The following is a 25,411-nucleotide window of genomic DNA, read 5'->3' as shown; positions in this document are numbered from 1 at the left end:
TACTTCCTCCAAGAGAGATTTGTTCATTCTTCTGACAGTTCATGGTATATTCAATATTTTTTTCCAATGCCATAATTCCAAAGCCACTTTTTTCTTTAATCTCCCTTATTAACTGTCCAGCTTTCACATACATATGAGGTGATTGAAGATACCATTGCCTGGGTCAGTTGCACATTGTTCCTCTAAATATCATCACAGTTTGGATAGAACTCCTTATACACATCAGTGAAATTCAGAGTCCTGGACCCCTCTTGATATGTTATTATGCTGGGCTTTTAATAAGATATTATTAAACAAGAATTTTGTTTCGAATACTCAAAAAGAATGAGTAACAAATTTAACTGTTGAACTGATTGTCAGTGGATGAAAAAACAAAAAACTTTAATATAAGAGGAAAGAAAGACAAAAAAAATCTAAATCCAAATGGAAATTCATTGTGATGATTAAGGATACTCAAACAAAGATTTTGAGAGAATCCTAAGTATCCCCAATGTCAAATGTCATTCACTGATCCATGGAGTCTTGAAAGGAGGCTGTGTTCTTTTGGAAGTCACCTGCTTTGGGAAAGCCTTTTAGTGAGCTCCAATGTCAGATTTCGTTTCATGTTAGATATCCAGATTATAGGGTCCTAAATGTGTTTATAATTGGATATATTTGCCCATGTGTCTCAGAACTTAAGACCCATATTTATATGCACACAATCAAAACAGTTTTTGTAATTAACAAGGGACAGAGAGAGGGGGAAATGGGGAGTTATGAAGAGGCATTAAGTTTCTGTTCGGTGTGATGAAAAAAATTTGGAAAATGGATAGTGACTGTTGTTGCACAACATGGCGAGTGTGATGAATGTCGGTGAATCATTCATTTACAATGGTTAAAATGGAAAGCATTTTGTTATATATATTTTACCACGATAATTTTTAATTTAAAAAAGAACCACATTTGTAAATAATAGTGCCTGAAATTGTCTTTTCCAGTGTGGTTTTAGGGCTGATTTTTGTTTAAAAATACTTTAGTGTATTTGGTCTCTCAATTCCATATCATGTACAGATATATCAGATGATGTTCTTTTTGAAGTTGTAGTTACTCTTGGTATAAAATATCTTAGGCTTTTTCTCTAGAGAAGCAAAAGCAATGAAGTACATGTATACATATGCATATCTCCCAGGCAATGTCACTTTGTAGTACTGTGGAGGCTAACAAAGAGCTGTGATGCTGGAAGCTATGCTACTAGTATTCCAATACCAGCAGGGTCATCCATGGTGGACAGGTTTCAGCTGAGCTTCCAGACTAAGACAGACTAGGAAGAAGGACCTGAAAAGAATTAGCCATTGAAACCTGTATGAATAACAGAGGAACTTTGTCTGATATAGTGCCGATAGATGAGCCCATCAGGTTGGAAGACACCAAAAGACGACTAGGGAAGAGTTGCCGCCTCAAAGTAGAGCCCACCTTAATGACGCAGATGGAGTCAACTTCTGGAACCTTCATTTGCTGATATGGCACAACTCAAAATGAGAAGGAATAGCTGCAGACATCTATTAATAGTATGAACATAGAATGTGCAAAATATGAATCTAGGAAAAATGGAATTGTCAAAAATGAAATGGAATGCATAAACATTGATATCCCAGGCATTAGCGAGCCATTTTGAATTAAACAATCATATGGTCTACCATGCCAGGAATGACAACTTGAAGGGGAATGGCATTGCAATCATCATCAAAAGGACATTTGAAGATCTATCCTGAAGTACAGTTCTGTCAGTGATAGGATAATATCCATACACCTACAAGGAAGACCAGTTAATGTGAATATTATTCAAATTTAAACACCAATCACAAAGGACAAAGATGAAGAAATTGAAGATTTTTACCAATGTCTGCAGTCTGAAATTAATCATGCATGCAATCAGGGTGCAATGATAATTACTGGTGATTGGAATACAAAATTAGAAACAAAGAAGGATCAGTAGTTAGAAAATATGGCCTTGTAGTAGAAATGATACCAGAGATCACATGATAGAATTTTGAAGATCAAAAACTTCTTTATTGCAAATACCTTTTTTCAACAACATAAACAGTGATGACACACATGGACCTCGCCAGGTGGAATACACAGGAATCAAATCTCCTGCATCTGTGGGAAGAGACAATGGAAAAGCTCAATATCATCAGTCAGAGCAAGGCCAGGGGCCTACTGTAGAACAGACTATCAATTATTCATATGCAAGTTCAAGTTGAAGGTGAAGAGAATTACAAGTCCACAAGAGCCAAAGTACAACCTCAAATATATACCATCTGAATATAAAGACCTTCTCGAGAATAGATTTGCTACTGTGAACACTAAAGACCAAAGACCAGACGAGTTGTGGAAGGACATCATACATGAAGAAAGCATGAGGTCACTAAAAAGACAGGAAAGAAGAGTACTGGAAGGCAACTTCACAGAGCTCCCAGCAGGAGACAGAGAGCCTGGTAACCAAAGATACATGCTTTCCCACCCCCCAGCCTTCCTCCCTCTACATGGGCCATGGTTGCTTGACCAGGGAGATACTAATTCACAGCTGCTCCCACCAGCTGGCCCCTCAGGCCCCATTTTCTTGCTTTTTTGTTGTTGTTGTTGTTGTTGATTTTATTTTATTTTTGGCTTTCTTTGTTTCTTCCCTCTCTCTCCCCACCTCCTTTCCTTTCTGCCACCCAGGTAGCCCCATAAGCCATCCCTTCCTGTTCTTGATGGGCTGTGATTTTTTGATTTGTTCTTTTTTGTTGTTGTTTTCTTTGTTTATTGTTTGTTTTTTTGATATTTTGGGGGGGCTTTTTTGTTGTTGATTCTCTTTCTCTCCCTTCCTTCCTTTCCTTTCTCCCACTCAGATAGCCGCATGTACCCTCCTCTCCCCTTCTTGATGGCCTGTGATTTTTTTGGTTTGTTTGCTTTGTTCTTTTTTTTGTTTCGTTTTTATTTGCTTCTCTTTTGATACCATTTTTTGGGCTTTTTTGTTGCTTCTCTCTCTTCCTTCCTTCCTTTTCTTTCTCCTGCCCAGGTAGCCCCATGTGCCATCCCCTCTCCTTCTTGATAGATTGTGATTTTTGGGGTCTGCGTACTTTGTTCTTTCTCTCTCTCTGTCATGTATTAAACTGTGTCCCCCCAAAATATGTATATCAATTTGGCTAGGCCATGACTTCCGGTATTGTGGGATTCTCCACCATTTTTTTATCTGATGTGAATTTCCTATGTGTTGTAAGTCCTGCCTGTATGACATTAATGAGGGGGGATAGGTAACAGTTATGTTAATGAGGCAGGACTCAATCTGCCAGATTGAATTGCATCTTGAGCAAATTTCTTTTAGAATATGAGAGAAGCGAGTAGAGAAACAGGGGGCCTCATACCACCAAAAAAGCAGTGCCAGAGCAGAGCATATCCTTTGGACCCAGGTTTCCTGTGTGGAGAAGCTCCTAATCCATGGGAAGATAGATGAGAAGGACCTTCTCCAGAGCCAACAGAGAGAGAATTCCTCCCCTGGAGCTGACTCCCTGAATTTGGACTTTTAGCCTACTTTATTGTTAGGAAATAAATTTCTCTTTGTTAAAGGCACCCACTTGTGATATTTCTGTTATAGCAGCACTAGTTAACTAAGACAGTCTCCTTTGTTTCCCTTCTCCTGCCCACTCATTCCTGCACCCCCACCTGCGCTGGAGGGATTGTGCTGCACAGCTTGTTTGGGGAGTCACTGCGAATAGCCTCCTTGGGTCTGCACTGCCATCACCAACCAGCTCCCTCAGTACCTTGTATTCATTTATTTATTGTTTTCCTTGGAAACTCTATGGGGCAGTTCTACTCTGTCCTATAGGGTTGCTATGAGTCGGAATCAACTCGACAAAACTGGGTTTGGTTTTATTTATTGTTTTGTTGTTGTTATTGTTTCTTCACTCTCTTTCCCTTCCTTCCTTTCCTTTTTCCATTCCACCCAGCCCTGTGTATTGCCTCCAGCTTCTTGGCAGGCTGTGATTTACCTCTCGGCTGGAAAGCCTCTGGTGCATGGCCTTCCACGGTCTGTACCACCCCCAGAGGCAGACTCCCTCAGCACCATGGTTTTATTTTTCTTTATGTTTCCTTTTCATCTTTTCCTTCTCACTCCCACCAAGGCCCTGCCTGCCTCCTCCACTTCCCAACTGGTTGTGCTGTGCCACATGGTGAAAGAGAAATCAGCTAGACACCACTCCAATTCTGCCTCTGCCCCCAGTGGCTGGCTACCCCATCACCATATTTTTTTTTTGTTGTTGTTGGTTGGTGGTGTTTTTATTTTTTTGTTATTTTTAATTTATTGATTTATTTTTATTTGTTCATTTGATTGTTGGTTCTTTCTCTTTCCCCTCTTTCCCTTCTACTGCCCACCTTGCCCTGTGTGCCACCCACAACAGAAAACCCCTGAGGGAGCAGGAGAGCAGTGGTATGAAGACCCCAAATTCTTATAAAAAGACCAGACTTAAAGGTCATGGCTCCCAGACCTTCTGTTGGCCCAGGGCAGGAACCATTCCCAAAGCCAACTCTTCAGACAGGGATTGGACTGGACAATGGGATGGAGAGGGATGCTAGCGAGGAGTGAGCTTCTTGGATCAGGTGGACACTTGAGACTATGTTGGCATCTCCTGTCTGGAGGGGAGATGAGAGAGTAGAGGGGGTTAGAAGAAGGCGAAATGGACATGAAAAGAGAGAGTGGAGGGAGGGAGTTGGCTGTCGCATTAGGGGGAGAGCAATCTGGAGTATGTAGCAAGGTGTATATGGATTTTTGTGTGAGAGACTGACTTGATTTGCAAACTTTCACTTAAAGCACAATAAAAATTTAAAAAAAGGAAAAAATAACTCATTGAAATATGAGGGAAAAAAGTTGATTTACTTCATGCTTCAGTGGCTTAGTGTTCTGTCTGATTTTTGAAGGATTTAGCACTGTGACTCAGGGAACCATAGAGGAGAGGGCAAAGCCTACCCAGAACCTTACCTTAATTAGTTTGTTCATTCATTTCATTCATTCATTTAATGTTTATTGAATTCTTATTTTGTATCACAGACATGTATGTGAGTTGTGGATGCATTCATGAAAGTTGTGTTGCCGATTTATAAATATCGATTTTAAATGTTAGATGGTCATTTGACATATAAAAAGAATTACACAAAATTCAAAAAAAATTAGAATAGCTCTCAGTCTCTTTTGACTGGCACTTTAGCTCTAGAGCTGAATTCTGAGATAAATATGCAAACACAAGTTTGTCTCATCATTAATCCTGAATATTTAAATATGACCAAAGTAAATAAATTCATATACTAATAATAAAAAATTCTTTGTCATCTGTACAGTATTTTTACTGATATTATGATTTGACAAAATATATAAAATTTTTTAATATTGAATATAAAATTGCTATCTGTTCTAGTAACATACTTAACAATTCTGGTAATGTTCTAAATCTAAAGATATTAGCCTTGTTTTCTATATGTTCAGAATAGTTATTTATTTACCGAATGTTAGCAAGATTTCTATTGACTTGATTATTGGACACTACTTAGTGATGTTTTTTGCATGTCGCTCTTTACTTTTTTTTTTGGTAAAAAGTAAAGACTTTAACAGAGATTGTCACTAGGGAATCATTTTAATACAAATAAATAGATGTAGTCAAACATAGTGGGACGTTGAGTGGGGTGGTCTGAAAACAAACAAAATACACTCATTGGAGAAAAAAACATGATCTAGTCAGAAAGCCATCTAAAAGGTAACTTGTCTATCTAGACCTTGTGTTTCTTTGTTCACAAAATATAATCCAGTTAGAGTTAATAAATGTGTTGTTAGTAGATTAATAAATGAGATCACACTTAAGTTAAATTTTCATTAGTGGATTAGAGAAGCCTAATGCCTAGTAGGAAACCCTGTTGGCATAGTGGTGAAGAGCTATGGCTGCTAACCAAAAGATCGGCCATTCAAATCCACCTGGTGCTGCTTGGAAACCGTATGGGGCAGTTCTACTCTGGCCTATAGGGTCATTATGAGTCGGAATTGACTGGACCGCAACTGGTTTTTGGTTTTTAATGTCTAAAAATCAATAAAATTACCTGAGTCATTTAAAATATTATAATTTCAAACAGACCAAAAAAAAAAAATAATAATGATAACAATGGTAACCTTATACATACCCATACTAAGTATCGATTTTGATATTTTCCATATATTCTTTACATTTTTTAAATAATTTATTTTAATTTTTTTATTGTTGAGAATATACACATCGGCACATATACCCACTCAACAATTCCTACATGCACAATTCAGCGACACTGATTACATCTGTGGATTGGGCAACCACTCTCATCCTCCTTTTCTGAGTTGTCCCTCCCACAATAACATAAATTCGCTATTATTTCCCATCTAATCTTTCAAATTGTTGTTGTCAGTTTGATCCCATATAGATAGATCTTAAAAGAGCACAATGCTCAAGGCAGACATTCTTTACTACTTAAGGTAAACTACTGTTTGGCTTTAAGAAGGCTTCAGGGAATATTTTTAGTTTAAGGTTTAGCACTTTAAAGATTATCTTACAGCAATAACTTTAGCAGTTCATTCAGCCTCCTTGGCTCCAGAAACTCTGGATTCTACAAGAATTGAAATTCTGGTCTACATTTTCCCTATTTTCATAAGGATTCTTCTGTAAAAGCTGTAATCAAAATGTTCAATAGTGGTAGCCAGGCATCATCCAGTTCTTCTGGTCTTATGGCAATGGAGGCAGTTGTTCCTGGAGGCAATTAGCCACACATTCCATTTCCTCCTCCTATTCCTGACTCTCACTCTCCTTCTTCTGTTGCTCTAGACAAATAGACACCAACTGCTATACCGTGGATAGCTGCTTGCCATTAAGACCCCAGGCACTACACAACAAACTTGGAGGTATTAGGACTAAACATGATATTAGGCCAATTAACTGGGATGTTCTATGAAAACATGACCCTAAACCTCCAAACCAGGGAACCAAATCCCATGAGGTATTGGTTGTACATAAGCATTCTTGGCAGTTATGCCTTGTTTTGTTTGTTTTTTTGTCAAAGTTATAAATATATTTATCACACAACTTTTGCCAATTGAACTTTTTACACGTGTACAACTTATGGAAAACAATTACATTGATCAGTTGTGCAAATCTACTCTTAATCAGTGTGATTTTTCCATCACTCTAAACCAAATCTCATTTGCTGCTGAGGAATGTTTCAAAATGAGAAGAAAAAGCTACAAACATCCATTAATAATAGGAAAGTCGAAAGTACGAAGTATGAACCTAGGAAAATTGGAAATCATAAAATGAAATGGAACTCACAAACATTGATATCCTAGGTATTAGTTAGCTAAAAAGGACTGATATAGACCATTTTGAATCAGGAAATTATATGGTCTGCTATGTCAGGAATGACAATTTGAAGAATGGTGTTGCATTCATCATCAGAAAGAACATTTCAAGATCTATCCTGAAGTACAACGCTGTCCGTGATGAGATAATATCCACACACTTACAAGTAAGACTAGTTAATATGACTATTATCCAAATTTAAGCACCAAAAACTAAGGCTGAAAATGAAGAAATTGAAGATTCTTGCCAACTTCTGGAGTCTGAAATTCATTGAATATGCAATCAGTATGCATAGATAATTACTGGTGATTGGAATGCAAAATTTGGAAACAAACAAGTGTTGATAGTTGGAAATAATGGCCTTGGTAACAGAAATGATGCCAGAGATTGCATGGTAGAATTTTGCAAAAAGTACTTTTTGATAACATAAATGGTGACCATACTTGTGGACCTTACCAGATGAAAAACATCTCTGGAAAGAGATGATGAAAACACCAATATCATCAGTCAGAATAAGGCCAGGGGCCAACTGTGGAACAGACCACCAATTGTTCATATGCAAGTTCAAGTTGAAGTTGAAGAAAATTAGAATGAGTCCATGAGAGCCAAATACAAACTTGAGTACATACCACTGAATTTAGAGACCATCTCAGGAATAGATTTGATGTGTTGCACAGTAATGACCAAAGACCAGATGAGTTGTGGAATGACATCAAGGACAGCATATGAAGAAACAAGAGGTCATTAAAAAGACATAAAAGAAAGAAAAGACCAAAATGGTGCAATGACCTGGAGTTAGAAAACCAAAAGGGAAGAATACACTTGGCATTTTTCAAGCCAAAAAAATTCAAGCCTCTAGTTGCTGTATTGAAGAATTCTATGAGGCAAATTTATTAAATGATGCAGGAAGCATCAGAAGAAGATGGAATGAATACACAGAGTCACTATACCAAAAAGAATTGGTTGACTTTCAGCCATTTCAGGAGGCAGCATATGATCAGGAACCAATGGTACTGAAGGAAGAAGTCCAAACTGCCCTCAAGGCACTAGAGAAAAACAAGGCTCCAAGAACAGCTACCTGGCCAACCAACTGGAAGAGATCTATACTTATGCCTATTCCAAAGAAAGGTGATCCAACCAAATACAGAGGTTATTGAACAATATCATTAACATCACCGTGCAAGTAAAATTTTGCTGAAGATCATTCAAAAGTGACTGCAGCAGTACATCAAAAGGGAATTGCCAAAAGTTCAAGCTGGATTCAGAAGAGGGTGTGGAAATAGGGATATGATGGCTGATGTCATATGGATCCTGACTGAAAGCAGAGAATACCAGAAAGATGTTTACCTGTGTTTTTTGACTATGCAAAGGCCTTCGACTGTGTGGATCATAAAAATTTATGGATAACACTGCAAAGAATGGGAATTCCAGAACACTTAATTGTGCTCATGAGGATCCTGTACATACCTCAAGAGGCAGTTGTTCCAACAGGACAAGGGGACACTGTGTGGTTTACAGTCAGGAAAGGTGTGCATCAGGGCTCCATAAGCAATAATTACCCTCTTTCCCCCTTACTCCTGACCCTGGTAACCACTGTTGTATGTATATAACACATTTTGTTTATCCACTCATTCATTGACGGGCATTAGGTTGTTTATACTTTCTCACTATTGTGAATAGTGCCTCAATGAACATTGATGTACAAGTGTGTTTGAGTCTCTTCTTTCAAGTGTTTTGTGTACATACCTAGGAAGGAATTGCTAGCTCCTATGATAGTTCTGGAAACCCTGATGGCATAGTGGGTAAGAGGTACGGCTTCTAACCAAAAGGTCAGCAGTTTGAATCCACCAGGTGATCCTCAGAAAATTTATGGGGCAGTTCTACTGTGTTCTACACGGTTACTATGAGTCAAAATGGACTCAACAGCAACAGGTTTTTTTTTTGTTGTTGTTATTATAGTTCTATTTTTGGTTTTTTTGAGGAAATGCCACACTGTTTTCCACAACAGCTGTATCATTTTGCATTCCCACAAGCAATGGGTAAGGTTTCCAGTTTCTCCACATCTTTGCCAACATTTGTTACTTTCTTCTCTTCTTCTTTTTTATCTTAGCCACCTGTCTTAGTCATCTAGTGCTGCTATAACAGAAATACTACAAGTTGATGACTTTAACAAACAGAAATTCATTCTCTCACAGTCTAGTAGGCTGCAAGTTCAAATTCAAGGTGTCAGCTCCAGGGGAAAGCTTTCTCTGTCTTTGGGCTCTGGGGGCAGATCCTTGTCATCTATCTTCCCCTGGTCTAGGAGCTTCTCTGCTCAGGAACCCCAGGTCCAAAGGACACCATCTGCACTGCTTTCTTGGTGGGAGGAGATTCCCATGTTCCGCTGGTCACTTCTCTCTTTTATATCTCAAAAGAGATTGGCTCAAAACACATCTAGTCTTGTATATTGAGACCTCCTCATTAACATAACTGCCACTAATCCCATCTCATCAACATTATAGAGCATTTACAACACATAGGAAAATTACATCAGATGACAAAATGGTGGACCATCACACAATACTGGGAATCTTGGCCTAGCCAAATTGATACACATATTTTTTGGTGACAAAATTCAATCCATGACACCTTTTTAGTTGGAGTGAAATGGTATTTCGTTGTCGTTTTGATTTGCATCTCTCTGATGACTAATGACACTGAGCATCTTTTCATGCGTTTGGTGGACATTCGAACGTCCTCTTTGGTGAAATGTCTATTCAAGTTCCTTACTCATTTTATGATTGAGTTATTTATCTTTTTGTTGTTAACTTCAGGTGTCAAAGTTTATATACACCTTTGTTATTAGATTCTTATCAGTTCTATGGTTTCCAAAGATGTTGTTACAGTCAGCAGCTTTATTAAAGTCTTTTGATGAACAAATGTTTTTAATTTCTATACCAAAACCAAAAACCAAACCCATTGCCGTCGAGTCGATTCCAACTGATAGCGACCCTATAGGACAGAGTAGAACTGCCCCATAGAGTTTCCAAGGAGCACCTGGCAGATTCGGACTGCTGACCTTTTGGTTAGTAGCTGTAGCACTTAACCACTATGCCACCAGGGTTTCCAGATTTCAGTAAGGTCCTTCTTATTTAGCGTAAAAGCTGTTTGTGCTTTTATCAGATAATCTATTGTTAAAAGCTAGGTCCAACAATATTGCTTCTGCAATTTTTTCTAGAAATTTTATGGTTTTTGTTTTCACATTTAGGTCTTCAATCCATTTTGAATTTTTTTTGTATATTGTGTGTGGTATGTATCCTGTTTCATTTTTCTACACATGGAAGTTCAGTTTTCCCAACACCATTAATTGAAGAGATCTTCTTTCCCATCAAATGTATGTAGCACCCTTGACAAAAATCAGTTGACCATAGATGTGTGGGTTTATTTCCAGACTCTCAATTCTATGCCATATATGTGTCTATTGTTCTACCACTATGCTGCTATTTTAATTACTACTTTAGCTGTCTAATATGTACTGAAGCTGTTTAATATGGAGCTGTCTAATATATTTTAAACCCTACTTGTTCCTCTCTTTCAACATCGCTTTAGCTTGTTGGGGCCCCTTGCTAGTCCAAGTAAAATTAAGGGTTGGTTTTTCCATTTCTTTAAAGGAAGCTGCTGGAATTTTGATCGGAGTTTTATTGAATCTATAGATTGCTTTTTGAAGTATTGACATCTTAAAAATATTAAGTCCTCCAATCCATGGACATAAAACATCTTTCCAGTTATTTTTCTTTAATCTATTTTAGCTGTGTCTTATGATTTTAATTGTATAAGTCTATCATATCCCTGATTAAAATTATTCCTAGCTATTTATTTTCTTAGATGCTTTTATAAATGGATTCATTTCCCTAATTTCCCTTTCAGATTTATCATTATTGCTGTAGAGAAACCCAACTGATTTTTGTTTGTTGACCTTGAAATTAGGAACAAGACAAGGGTGCCTGTTCTCACCACTTCTATTCTGTATTGTATTTGAAGTCCTAGTCAGAGCAATAAGACAAGAAAAAGAAATAAAAATTATCAAGGTTGGAAAAGCAGCAAAATTCTCTATTTGTGGATCATAAGATCCTATACATAGAAAATCTCAAAAAAATTGCAAAAAAATTCCATTGTTAATAGAGGAATTTAGCAAAGTTTCAGGGTACAAGGATGGATTCTGTTTACTTCTATTTGGTTGAGGATGTTTGCATCTATATTCTTAAGTAATGTTGGCCCTTAGTTTTCTTTTCTTGGGATGTCTTTGTCTGGTTTTGTTATCAGGTTATATTTGCTTCATAGAATGAATTAGGAAGTATTCCTCCCTTCTCCATCTTTTAGATGAATTTAAACAGAATTGGAATCAATTCTTCTCTAAATATTGGGTAGAATTCCCAAGTGAATCCATATGGTCCAGCCCTTCTTGTTGTTGTTGGGAGGTTTTTGATCACTGATTCAATCTCTTCACTTGTTACAGGTGTGTTGAGGTTTTTTTATTTCCTCTTGAGTCAGTTTGGGTAGGTTGTGTGCTTCTAAGAATTTGTCCATTTCACGTAGATTTTTTTAAAAAAAATTATTGTGCTTAAAGTGAAAGTTTACCTATCAAGTCAATTTCTCATATAAAAATTTATAAACACCTTGCTATAGACTATTAATTGCTTTCCTCTTAATGAGACAGCACACTACTTCCCTCTACTCTCTCTTTTTGTGTCCATTCAGCCAGCTTCTGATCCCCTCTACCGTCTCATCTCTCCTTCAGACAGGAGATGCCAACATAGTCTCATGTGTCTGCTTGATCCAAGAAACTCATTCTTCCCAGTATTTTTGTCTCTCCCATAGTCCAGCCCAATCCCTGCCTGAAGAGTTGGCTTTGGGAATGGTTCCTCTCTTGGGCTAACAGAAGGTCTGGGGACCATGAACTCTGGAGTCCTTCTAGTCTCAGTCAGACCATTAAGTCTGGTATTTTTAAGAGAATTTGAGATCTGTATCCCACTGCTCTCCTACTCTCTCAGGGGTTCTCTGTTGTGTTCTCTGTCAAAGCAGTCATCGGTTGTAGCCAGGCACCATCTAGTTTTTCCGGTCTCAGGCTAATGTAGTCTCTGCTTTATGTGGCCCTTTCTGCCTTTTGGGCTCATAATTACCTTGTCTCTTTGGTGTTCTTTATTCTCCTTTGCTCCAGGTGGGTTGAGACCGATTGATGCATCTTAGATGGCTACTTGCTAGCGTTTAAGACCCCAGATGCCACTCTCCAAAGTGGGATGCACAGTGTTTTCTTCATAGATTTTATTATCCTAATGGACTTAGGTGTCCCCTGAAAACATGATTCCCAAACCCCTTACCCTGCTACACTGGCCTTCGGAGTACAGTTAATTCAGGAAACTTCTTTGCTTTTGGTTTAGTCCAGTTGTGCTGACCTCTCCTGTATTGTGTGTTGTCTTTCCCTTCATCTAAAATAGTTCTTATCTATTATCTAATTAGTGAAAACCCTTTCCCTCCCTCCATCTCTCCCCTCTCTCGTAACCGTCAAAGAATATTCTCTTCTTTGTTTAAACCGTTTCTCGAGTTCTTATAATAGTGGTCTTGTACAATAGTTGTTCTTTTCCAACTGACTAATTGCACTCAGCATAATGACTTTCAGATTTCTCCATGTTATGAAATGTTTCATGGATTCATCATTGTTCTTCATCAATGCGTATACTCCATTTTGTGAATATACCACAATTTATTTATCCATTCTTCCTTTGATGGGTACCTTGGTTGCTTCCATCTTTTTGCTATTGTAAACAGTGCTGCAGTGAACATGGGTGTGCATATATCTGTTCTTGTAAAGGCTCTTATTTCTCTAGGATATAGTCCAAGGAGTGGGATTGCTGGATCATATGGTAATTCTATTTCTAGTTTTTTAAGGAAGTGCCAAATCAATTTCCAAACTGGTTGTACCATTTGACATTCCCCAAAAAAGTGTAAAACTGTTCCAGTCTCTCCACAACCTCTCCAATGTTTATAATTTTGTGTTTTATGGATTAATGCCACCCTTGTTGCAGGGAGATGGAATCTCATTGTAGTTTTGATTTGCATTTCTCTAATGGCTAATGATGGTGAACATTTCCTCATGTATCTGTTAGCTACCTGAATGTCTTCATTACTGAAGTGTCTGTTCATATCCTTTGCCCATTTTTTAACTGGGTTGTCTTTTTGTAGTTGAGTTTTTGCAGTATCATGTAGATTTTAGAGATCAGGTGCTGATTGGAAATGTCATAGCTAAAAACTTTTTCCCAGTCTGGATAATCTTTTTACTCTTTTGGTGAAGTCTTTGGATGAACATGTGTTTGGTTTTTCGGAGCTCCCAGCTATCTAGTTTCTCTCCTGAATTGTTAGTAATGTTTTGTATACTGCTTATGCCAGAGTTTTCCCTATTTTTTCTTCCATGATCTTTATCATTTTAGAATTTATGTTTAGGCCTTTGATCTATTTTGAGTTAGTTTTTTTAGCGTGGTGTGAGGTATGGGTCTTGTTTCATTTTTTTGTAGATGGGTATCTAGTTAGGCCAGCATCATTTGTTAAAAAGACTGTCTTTTCTCCAATTAACTGACTTTGGGCCTTTGTCAAATATCAGCTGCTCATATGTGGATGGATTTATGTCTGGGTTCTCAATCCTGTTCCATTGGTCTATGTGTCTGTTGTACCAATACCAGGCTGTTTTGCCTACTGTGGCAGTTATAATCAGTTCTAAAATCAGGTAGAGTGAGGCTTCCCAGTTTGTTCTCCTTTTTCAGTAATGCTTTACTTATCCGGGGCCTCTTTTCCTTCCGTATGAAGTTGGTGATTTGTTTCTTCATCTCATTAAAAAGTGTCGTTGCAATTTGGATCAGAATTGCATTGTATCTATAGATTGCTTTTGGTAGAATAGACGTTTTTACAATGTTAAGTCTTCCTATCCATGAGCAATGTATGTTTTTCCACTTATGTAGGTCTCTTTTGGTTTCTTGCAGTAGCGTCTTATAGTTTCTATGTATAGGTCTTTTACATCTCTGGTAAGATTTATTCCTAAGTATTTTATCTTCCTGGGGGCTACTCTAAATGGTATTGATTTGGTGCTTTCCTATTCAATGTTCTTTTTATTTGTGTAGAGGCATCCAACTATTTTTTGTACGTTTATCTTGTATCCTGATAACTCTGTTGAGCTCTTCTATTAGTTTCAGTAGTTTTTTTGAGGATTCTTTAGGGTTTTCTGTGTATAAGATCATGTCATCTGCAAATAAAGATACTTTTACATCTTCCTTACCCATCTGGATGCCCTTTATCTTTATCTAGCCTAAGTGCTCTGGCTAGGACCTCCAGCACAATGTTGAATAAAGGTGGTGATGAAGGTCATCCTTGCCTGTTCCTGATCTCAAGGGGAATGCTTTCAAACTCTCTCCATTTAGGATGATGTTGGCTGTTGGCTTTGTATAAACGCCCTTTGTTATGTTGAAGAATTTTCCTTCTATTCCTTTTTTGCTGAGAGTTTTCGTCATGAATGGGTGTTGAACTTTGTCAAATACCTTTTCTGCATCAATTGATAAAATCGTGAGGTTCTTGCCTTTTGTTGTATTTATATGATGGATTCCATTAATTATTTTTCTAATGTTGAACCATCCCTGCATACCTGGTATGAATCCCACTTGGTCCTGGTGGATGATTTTTTTTGATATGTTGATTAATTCTATTGGCTAGAATTTTTTTGAAGATTTTTGCATCTGTGTTCATGAGGGATATAGGCCTGTAATTTTCTTTTTTTGTGGTGTCTTTACCAAGGTAAAAAAAAAAAAAATTTTTTTTTTTCTTTTTTTACCTGGTATTGGTGTCATGGAAATGCTGGCTTCACAGAATGAGTATGGGAGTATTGCATCCTTTTCTATGATCTGAAATACCTTTAGTAGTAGTGGTGTTAACTCTTCTCTGAAAGTTTGGTAGAACTCTGTGGTGAAGTCTTGCGGGCCAGAGCCTATTTTTCTTGGGAGTTTTTTTATTACCTTTTCAATCTCTTTCTTTGTTATTGGTCTATTTGGTTGTTCCACCTCTGTTTGTGTTAGTTTAGGTAGGTAGTGTGTTTCTAGGAATTCATCCATTTTTTCTAGATTTTCAAATGTTAGAGTACGATTTTTCGTAGTAATCTGGTATGATTCTATTTTCAGTTGGGCTGGTTGTAATATCACCCATCTCATTTCTTTTTCGGGTTTTTTGCTCCTTGTCCTGTTTTTCTTTTGCCAGTTTGTCCAAAAGTTTATCAATTATGTTAATTTTTTCAAAGAACCAGCTTTTGGTCTTGCTAATTCTTTCAATTGTTTTTCTCTTTTCTATTTCATTTAATTCTGCTCTAATTTTTATTATTTCCTTTCTTCTAGTGCCTGAAAGTTTCTTTTGTTGCTCTCTTTGTATTTGTTCAAGTTGTAGGGATAATACTTTGATTTTGGCCCCTTCTTTTTGTATGTGTGCATTTATTGATATAAATTGACCTCTGAACACTGCTTTTGCTTACCCCAAAGGTTCTGATAGGAAGTGTTTTCATTCTCATTGGATTCTCTGAATTTCTTTATTCCATCCTTAATGTCTCCTACAACCCAGTCTTTACTGAGCAGGGTATTTTATTGTTCACTTTCTAAGTGTTTGATCTCTTTTACCTGCTTTTTTCTGTTATGGATTTCTACTTTTATGGCCTTATGGTCAGAGAAGAAGCTTTGGAATATTTTGATGTTTTGGATTCTGCTAAGGTCTGCTTTATGACCTAATACGTGGTTTATTCTAGACAACTTTCCATGTGCACTAGAAGTGGGTGAAGTGTTCTGTATATGTCTATAAGGTCAAGTTGGTTGATTGTGGCATTTAGATCTTCGACGGCTTTATTGAGCTTCTTTCTGAATGTTTTGTCCTTCACCAAAAGTGGTGTGTTGAAGTCTCCTACTATAATTCTGGAGCTGTTTCACTTTTCAATGCTCTTAGAGTGTGTTTTACATATCTTGCAGCCCTGCCTGTCATTGGGTGTATAAATATTTAATGAGGTTATATCCTCCTGGTATATTGTCTCTTTAATCTTTATATAGTGAACTTCCTTATCCTTTGTGGTGGATTGTACTTTAAAGTCTGTTTTGTCAGAAATTAATATTGCCACTCTTGCTCTTTTTGATTGTTGTTTCCTTGTTATTTTTTTCCTCCTTAGAGTTTTAGTTTGTTTGTGTCTCTAAGTCTAAGGCGTGTCTCTTGTAGACAGCATATAGGCGGATCTTTTTTTTATCCATTCTGCCACTCTCTCTCTTTATTGGTCCATTTAGTCCATTTACATTCAGCATAATAAAGTGATGTCATTTTGATGTCTTTTTCTGTGTGTTGTTAACACTTTCTTTTTCCCATTTAATTTTTGTGCTGAGTAGTTTATCTTTATACGTTGTCTTTCCTCTTATTCGTTGTTGTTGATTTTGTTTCTACTGAGTCTCTATGTTTTTCTCGTATTTTATTTTGATGAGTACGATTGTTAGTTTCCTTTGTGGTTACCTTAATATTTACCTCTATTTTTTATTATTTCTTTATAGTCTTGTCTTCCACTCCATTTGAAAGATCTTTGACTACATTTCTTAGTCCCTCTTTATTATTTTAATGTTGTCTTCTTTTACATAATAACATCGTTGTTCCCCTGTTTTGAGCATATTTTGGTCTTGATTTATTTTTGTGATTTCCCTGTCTGGGTTGACATCTGATTGCTCTGTGCACTGTTCTCATCTTGTGTTGGCACCTGATATTATTGTTTTCTAACCGAAGAACTCCCTTTAGTATTTCCTGTAGTTTTGGTTTGGTTTTTATGAATTCCCTAAAGTTCTGTTTATCTGGAAATGTCCTACTTTCACCTTCATATTTGAGAGACAGTTTTGCTGCATATATGATTCTTGGCTCACAATTTTTTTCCTTCAAAGCTGTATATAAGTCATCCCATTGCTTTCTTGTCTGTGTGATTTGTGCCTATCAGTCCAAGTTTATTCTTACTGACTTTCCTTTGTAGGTGACTTTTTGTTTATCCCTAGCTGCTCTTAAAATTCTCTCTTTATCTTTGGTTTGGCAAGTTTGATTGTAATATGTCTTGGTTACTTTCTTTTAAAATCTACCTTACTGGAGTTCAATGACAATCTTGGGTAGATATCTTCTCATCTTTCACGATATCAGGGAAGTTTTCTGCCAACATATCTTCGACAATTCTCTCTGTATTTTCTGTTATCCCTCCCTGCTCTGGTACTCCAATCACTCTTAGGTTGTTTCTCTTGATAGAATCCAACATAAGTCTTAAAGTTTCTTCATTTTTTTAAATTCTTTTATCTGATTTTTCTTCAAATATGTTGATGCCAAGTGCTTTACTTCAAGGCCACTAATTCTGCCTTCCACTTGCTCGATTCTGCTTCTCTGACTTTCTTTAAGTTGTCTACTTCTGCAATTTTATTGTTAATCTTCTGAATTTCTGATTGCTGTCTCTCTATGGATTCTTGCAGCTTATTAAATTTTTCCTTATGTTCTTGAATAACCTTTTAATTTCTTCAACTGCTTTATCTGTGTGTTCCTTGGCTTGTTCTGCATATTGCCTGATCTCCTTCCTGATGTCTTGAAGAGTTCTGTATATTAATCTTTTGTAATCTGCATCAGGTAATTCCAGGAAGGCACCTTCATCCAGAAGATCCTTTGGTTCTCTGTTTTAAGAGCTGTTGAAGTGATCATGGTCTGTTTCTTTATGTGGTTTGGTATTGACTGTTGTCTCCAAGCCATCTATAAGATATTGTATAATTTTTTTTTTTTTTTAATGTTCGCTTACTGTATCCTAGCTTCTTGCTTTGTTTTGTTTTGATTTGCCCAAATGGGTTGCTTGAGTGAGCTAGTTTGATTATTTTCACCTTTGGAGCTCTGACATCCTGTCACTAGATGGCTAAAGCTGTTATCAGCTATACGAGCTTATGAATCCATTCACTTTTCTTGTGTAGATTTAGCTCATGTGTCCAGGTAGCCGGTCATCAAATGTGTGGTGCAGTGTGTGTCTCACATTCTTAGAGGGGCAGAGCTGTTTGGTGTAGGCATCAGTATCTGGTTGTAGTAGGGAATCATGCTCTGAACAAGGCAGGGAGCTGAGAACTGAGTGTCTGTGAGGAAAGCACCTGCTTGTTCCCTAGAGCTTACAGGTGGGTGAATTCTGCAGACAGACCATGCACACTCAATGCTTTTGGTTGTAAGGGCTGGGAGCTACCAGTTATCCTTGGACCCCTGTCATGGGTGGCTGGGTGACCTGAATAGAGCCATCAGTCCTTAGTCCCCTGATGTGGGTAGGTGAGGACTCTGTTTAATAGGCAAAATGGAGTCAAACTTCAAACAGCCACCTCTCTACCATACAGCTTAAACTGTTGCAGTCTGCCAGCAAGGGCCTATTCTGAAATAGGCTCAGACAGGTCCACGCAGAGGGGGAAGGTATTCAAAGTCCACAGACCACTTACACCTGGACAGGAGCTGCTTCTGTCCTGAGCTCTTCCTGTTAGTGGAGTTTGCAAATTATCTTTTATTTCTGAGGTGAATTTATTCCTTCTCCAAGGCAGGGAGCATGGCTCAGGGCACTCAAATTGGCCTATCTCAGGCCCGGGGAAATCAACAGCCACTGAAGGCAGCTTGGAGCTGGTGAAGCAATAAAATATATGCACGTATTCAGTTTTTGCTGAGAGTGCTGTTCTTCTCTGGTTCCGGAGGTGTGAGTAGGCTGTGCGGCTGACTGCATCTCTCTGAGAAAACTGCGGCCAAATGCTACCACCAGCCTGCTGCAGCAGCTCCAGGGAGTGGTGCCTGAGGGATCCCAGTGATTCAACTCCAGCAACTCCTCTCTGCTTCTGAATAACCTCTTTCTCCCCCTGCCACTCAGTCCATTTCCTAACTTTGCCTTTGATGTTCCGGGCTCCTAACTTGTCATAAATATGAATGTTTCACTTGATTTTTCAGGTCTTTATTGTAAGAGGGATCTCCAGAAGCATCTGGTTATTCTGCCATCTTGGCCCTGCATCCAGATTATCTCATTTTTTTGTCACGCAGTTGTTCATACTATTAAGTCATAATTCTCTTTATTTCTATTGGGTCAATTGTAGTGTCTCCTCTTTCATTTCTAATTTTGTTTATTTGCATCTTCTCTTTTTTTATTGGAATTTCTATAGGTTTTTCAATTGTATTGATCTTTTCAAAGAATCTATTCCTGGTTTTGTTGATTCTCTCTATTTTTCTGTTTCTGATTTCATTTATTTCTGCCCTAATCTTTGCTATTTCTTTTCTTCTGGTAGGTTTAGGCTTAATTTGCTCTTCTCTTTTTAGTTCCTCAAGTTGTACAGTTAAGCTGTTTATTTGAGGTCTTCTTTTTTAATGTAAGCATTTATTGCTATAATTTTCCATTTGAGTACTGCCTTTGTTGTATCTCATAAGGTTTGGTATGTTGTGCTTTCATTTTCATTTCACTCTAAGAAATTTGTGATTTCTCGTTTCCTTTCCTCCTTGGCCCACTGGTAGTTTAATAATGTGTTGTTTAATTTCCATAGGTTTGCATATTTTAGAGTTTTTTTTCTGTTATTGATTTCTGGCTTCACTTCATTGTGGTCAAAGAAAATACTTTGCATGATTTCAATCTTCTTAAATTATCGAGACTTCCTTTGTGACCTAATATGTGGTCTATCTAGGCAAGATCCATGTGCATCGTGTCCCTGTGTCAACATTTTTGAAGAATACTGTTCAGTCTTTTTGTAGAACACCTCTTTATCTGAGTTTGTCTAATGTTTTCTCATTGTAAGTTTGAGGTTATACATTTTTGGCAAGAATATCACAGAAGTGATGTTCTGTCCTTCTCAGTTTGTCATAACAGAGGGTATATGACATCAATGTGTCAACTGTGATCACTTGGTTAAGAAGTGTCTTCAGGGTGTCAAGTTATTTAATTTTTTTCCTTAGTAATTAGTAAATAATTTAGGGTTGGTTCTTTGAGACTATGAATGATAATATAGATACATAAAACATTAAAATGTTCTAAAATGTACATTTTGGGTGTTTTTACATTCAACTATTTTCAAAATAATATCTTTTTTGGTAACACAATCTGTAGTGAGAAATAACTATAAATGTGGTGAGCAGAAAGAAAATGGTAAAGTAAAATAAATCGATTATTTCCAATGGATGTCAGTTGGTTATACAAATTTATTTATTCTTTATGTATTTTACAAGTAATCTCCAAAATATGCATTATATTCATTTTAAGGAAAAAATGTCCACAATTAGGTATTTTACCATTTGTAATTTTTTTTTTTATCACACATAAACCAAAAAATCCATTGCCTCTGAGTCAATTTTGACACATAGTGACCCTATAGGGCAGAATAGAACTGCTCCATAGAGTTTCCAAGGAGCAGCTGGTAGATTTGAACTGCTGACATTTTGGTTAACAGCCAAATGCTTAACCACTGCATATTTATTGTCGATACCTTAGAAGCAGAGATAAGAATTCACTGACAACATATCTGCCTGGAGAAATTACTGCTAATATTTCATTTAGATCCTTTCAAAGTTATTTATAAACTTCTTAAAAAATAAAAATGGTTCATACTCTACAAATTTTTAACTTAATTTAATACTTAATAAATAGTTCATGTATTAATAGATTTATACAGATACTTATAAATTATCATCTCTAATGCCTACAATAATTCTTGCTTATACTGTAACATAATTGTTAACCAGTCAGATATTTTTGTATGTTTAAGTTGTTTCCATTGTTAATATTCTATATGCCTGTAAATAGAACTCTGAAAGTATTACTTTCAAATGAATAAATTGGACTGTTTGTAGCAAGGTAGTGATATTAGGCAAAACACATGCCTTGGTCATTAGTGAGCATCACTACTGTCACCTGTTAGAAATATCCTAACTAGAAATATCACACTCTAAGCGAAGATTGAATTGCTTTCTTTGGGGATAGCCTTAAGTTAAATCATGGCAGTAGTCACAGTACTCTACTCTGTCATATTTTAGATCTATTGTATGTGTAGTTAATAATCTTCCACAGACCACGTGTTAACACAGTATCTCTCTGAGAACCAGGTGTTCAAATCCAAGGCAATGCCTTTATAGGTCCCTAAGCAGTTGGAAACCCTGGTGGCATAGTGGTTAAGTGCTACAGCTGCTAACCAAAAGGTCGGTAGTTTGAATCTGCCAGGCACTTCTTGGAAACTCTGCAGGGCAGTTCTACTCTGTCCTATAGGGTTGCTATGAGGTGGAATTAACTCAACGGCAGTGGGTTCTTTTTTTAAGCAGTTGCCATCAAGTTGATGCCAACTCATTTTGAACCCATGTGTGCCAGAGTAGAACTATGCTCTGAGAAGTTTTTTATGCCTGATGTTTCCAATGTAGATCACCAGGTGTTTCTTCCAGGGTGCCTCTGGGTGTACCCAAACCTCCACCCGTTAAGGTCCAAGCTGAATGTGTTAGCTATTTGTACTACCCAGACACTCCTTATAGGTACTTATACTTACTGAACTGCCTTGTAACCATGTTCATTTCTCTTAGGAACAAGTCTTTGGATGATCTCCAAATATATTCATTTGGGATTCATTTGTACATATATAATATTTTTTAATTACATAAAATTTTGAAAATTATTTATGTATTTTAGTCCAGTTTTCTTCTTCCATCCTTGAATATTAATATTATTTATCTTTCTTAAAACACTTTCACCATAGTAACTCTTGATTAAAATTCCCTACATTTTTCCTTTAATATTCTGTAACAAATACTTCTAAAACATAAGTTTGCTTTTTTTTGCATGCTTTTGTGGTTTCCATACTCACAAAAAGACATTTTTGACTCTATATGATGTACTAATACCTTACCCATTCTACTACTGTCAAGTCGATTCTGATTCACAGCAAACCTAAAGAAGACATTACAACTGCCCCATACAGCTTCCAAGGAGTGGCTGGTAAACTCAAACCACTGACTTTTTGGTTAGCAACTGAATGCTTAAACACTGTGCCATCAGGACAAAACCAATAACTAAAGATGAGGAAACAACTAGAACCATTTTTTATTGAAAGATATAGTGCACTTAATGCAGTTATTAGGAAACTGAAAGTAATGTGGGATAGATACAGGGGTAAACATGTCCTCTTGTCACCAGGTCAAAGTCAGAAGGGTCCCTCAGGGGTAAGACAATGCCTATAGTGTCCAGTGATAATCTTCCAACCTTCTGAGATATAACTTGGTAATTTATGCTCTGCACCTAGAATAAAATATTTTGGGAAGCCTGACTAGTGTTAAACTCATGTTTAAAATTTTCCAGTATTGAACTTCCTTTCAGAATTAAACAATCAGAACTTTAGTTATGAGTACAGAGATGTCTCCAAAATTACAATTACTGTTATTAAAGAAGTTCCTTACAAGACAGGTAAAAGAGTGCACAGTATTTTGTTACCTTATTTATTTACTCTTGGGTTGTGTGTGCATCCTTTCTGAAGAGCAGATTTGCATGATCCTCACATACCTATCAACGAGTCAAAACCTTTTTCTTGCCCAGAGTTCTCTGGAGAGCGGCCTTGACTTCCTTGTTCCGTAAACTGTAGATGATGGGGTTAAGCATAGATGTCACCACTGTATAGAAAAGGGCTAGGAGTTTGTCCACTCCTGGTGAATGGCTAGCTTTAGGTCTTAGGTAGGTAACGGACCCTGAGCCATAGAATAGTGTTACTACCAGTAGGTGGGAAGAACAGGTGGAAAGGGCTTTATGGCGGCCTTCAGATGAAGGCATGACCAGCACGGCAGCAAGAATTCTGCCGTAGGAAGCAATGATCAGTAAAAATGGGCTGGAAATGCAAAGGGTGGCCACAACAAAGACTGCAGCCTCATTATGGGATGTATCCCCACAAGCAAGTGCCAGGATAGGTGGGAGGTCACAGAAGAAGTGGTCTATCTCACAGGGACCACAGAAGTCCAAGGAGAAAATATAGTAGGTCTGGCCCAGGCTGACCATGCATCCCACCCCCCAAGAAACCACTGCCAAATGGGCACACACCCCACGGCTCATTCGTGTTGCATAGTGGAGTGGGGAACATATGGCCATGTAGCGATCGAAGGCCATGGCTGCCAAAAGCCAGCATTCGCTGATACCAAATAACGAAAAGTAAAACATCTGTGTGGCACAACCCTCCCGAGAGATCCCTCGAGCATCACTTATCAGATTTTGCAGCATCTTGGGTATGACAGAGCAAGTGTAGCCAATCTCCAAGAGGGACAAATTGGCCAGAAAGAAGTACATGGGCGTGTGGAGGACTGGGTTGGTCCAGATGGTGAGGGCTATGAGGGCATTTCCTGTCAGTGATACTAAGAACATGAGTAGGATGAGGGAAAACAGGAGCAAACATTGTTCAGTGACCCCAGAGAATTTAGTAAATGCAAAGCATTTGACAGTCATGGTGTTGTCCTGCCACAAGGAGCAATTGAGGTTCATGACCTGGAAAAGAGAAAGACAAAGTCATCAGGAGGATACCTTCAGATGAGGGAGGCAAATTGTTATATTACTTTTAAAGAGCTCTGATCAGTCAGAGAGTCAATAAGATTCACAATTCCTTACCAGCAATTTTAAAATTCAGAAGTTCTGAAATTGCACCCATCCTCATGCAGTTTCAAACCCAATCCTCTTCTGTCCTCACTATCTCAGTACATATGTCCAAAACATACTTAGTCACAAAAGCATAAAATGAAAAAAAAAAAAGAAAGAAAGAAATGATTCTAGGCCAATTCTCACTTCATCCCCTCCTTAAATCAATCATGAAATACTACAAAATAAGTGTCTTCTGATATCTCTCATATCTATCCCTGTTTTGACACTGATTTTATTTCTTTCTTCACTCATTCATTCAACAGGTATTTATTGGGCACAGGCTGTTTGGCAGTTACTGCTTTCCATCCTGGAATTCAGCAATGAGCCAAAATCAACATCTCTCCTGACATGGAGCTTACATTTTAGTGAAGGAAAACAGAAATTAAATCATCATTTAATAAATAAAAAAGTGTTGCAATGCATAGAATTTAAAGTAGGGTACGTGCTAAATGACTGAGTGGTCCAATAGGGCTCTTAATGATGAGACCCATGAGCTGAAAAATGAACGACAAGGAGGGGCACCCATGTGAAGACTGTGTTACAGACACTCATATCATGTTTGTACGGAACTACTGAGAAAATTTCATCACTATAACTAATTTCTTTACCTTCAATATTTCTCGTCTTCCATCCTTTCTCTGAGAGTGTTCTTTACTAATTGAAAATTATGATTATCTGCAGTTGAAGTTCAAATTTCTTGATGTGATTATAAAAAAATCTCTGAATCAGGTCACTAATTAGGGATAGAAATTTTTATTTCACCCCTTACCCAAATGGATCCCATGTTACACTCATAGCAAACTACTTGCATCTTTTCTTACATGTCTTGCTCATACTTATTCCTTTTCTTTGTGGTCATTTGCCCATGGGGGCTTGAAATTTCCTTCCCTGATTGTCCACCTAGTGAACTGCATATCTACATTCAAGTTCAAGCATAGTTTCATCTGCTCTTTTGAAACCCTTCCTGATTCTGGCCCTTCCTGCCCCCATGCTAGTCAATTACACATACTGTTCAGTGTGTTTTTATCATGGATGTGGGTGTCCCTGGGTGGTGCAAATGGTTAAGCACTTGGATACTTACTGAAAAATTGGTGGTTCAAACTCACTCAGAGGTGCATGGAAAGAAAGATCTGGTGATTTGCTTCAGAAAGGTCACAGCCTTGTGAACCTGTGGAGTGTGGTTCTACTCTGCAACACATGGAGTCATCATGAGTCTTAATCAGCTTGATGATCATGTTTTTTTGTTTTGTTTTATTTTTCATCACTGACAGGATACCACTTACACTACTCTGATACCATTTACTTACTCATATCATTCTGCAAG

At 37.5% G+C, this 25,411-nt stretch overlaps 1 protein-coding gene across 1 annotated transcript; it reads right to left on the bottom strand.

Moving 5' to 3' along the window:
* Positions 1–22,813: 22,813 nt before the first annotated feature.
* On the bottom strand, positions 22,814–23,934 carry LOC100662342 (olfactory receptor 10C1-like). The gene has a single exon (XM_003421820.3). The coding sequence runs from the start codon at positions 23,932–23,934 to the stop codon at positions 22,975–22,977; it is 960 nt and encodes a 319-aa protein (XP_003421868.2). The 3' UTR covers positions 22,814–22,974.
* Positions 23,935–25,411: the final 1,477 nt, after the last annotated feature.

Source organism: Loxodonta africana, chromosome 1, assembly GCF_030014295.1.
Source record: "Loxodonta africana isolate mLoxAfr1 chromosome 1, mLoxAfr1.hap2, whole genome shotgun sequence".
In the NCBI taxonomy this organism is placed as follows: Eukaryota; Metazoa; Chordata; class Mammalia; order Proboscidea; family Elephantidae; genus Loxodonta; species Loxodonta africana.
Note: the sequence above shows the minus strand (reverse complement) of the source record. Positions and strands in the feature narration are given on the sequence as shown.

Bases quoted from the DNA above. Each gene is read 5' to 3' on its own strand.
- LOC100662342 (XM_003421820.3), bottom strand. From the start codon at position 23,934: ATGAACCTCAATTGCTCCTTGTGGCAGGACAACACCATGACTGTCAAA.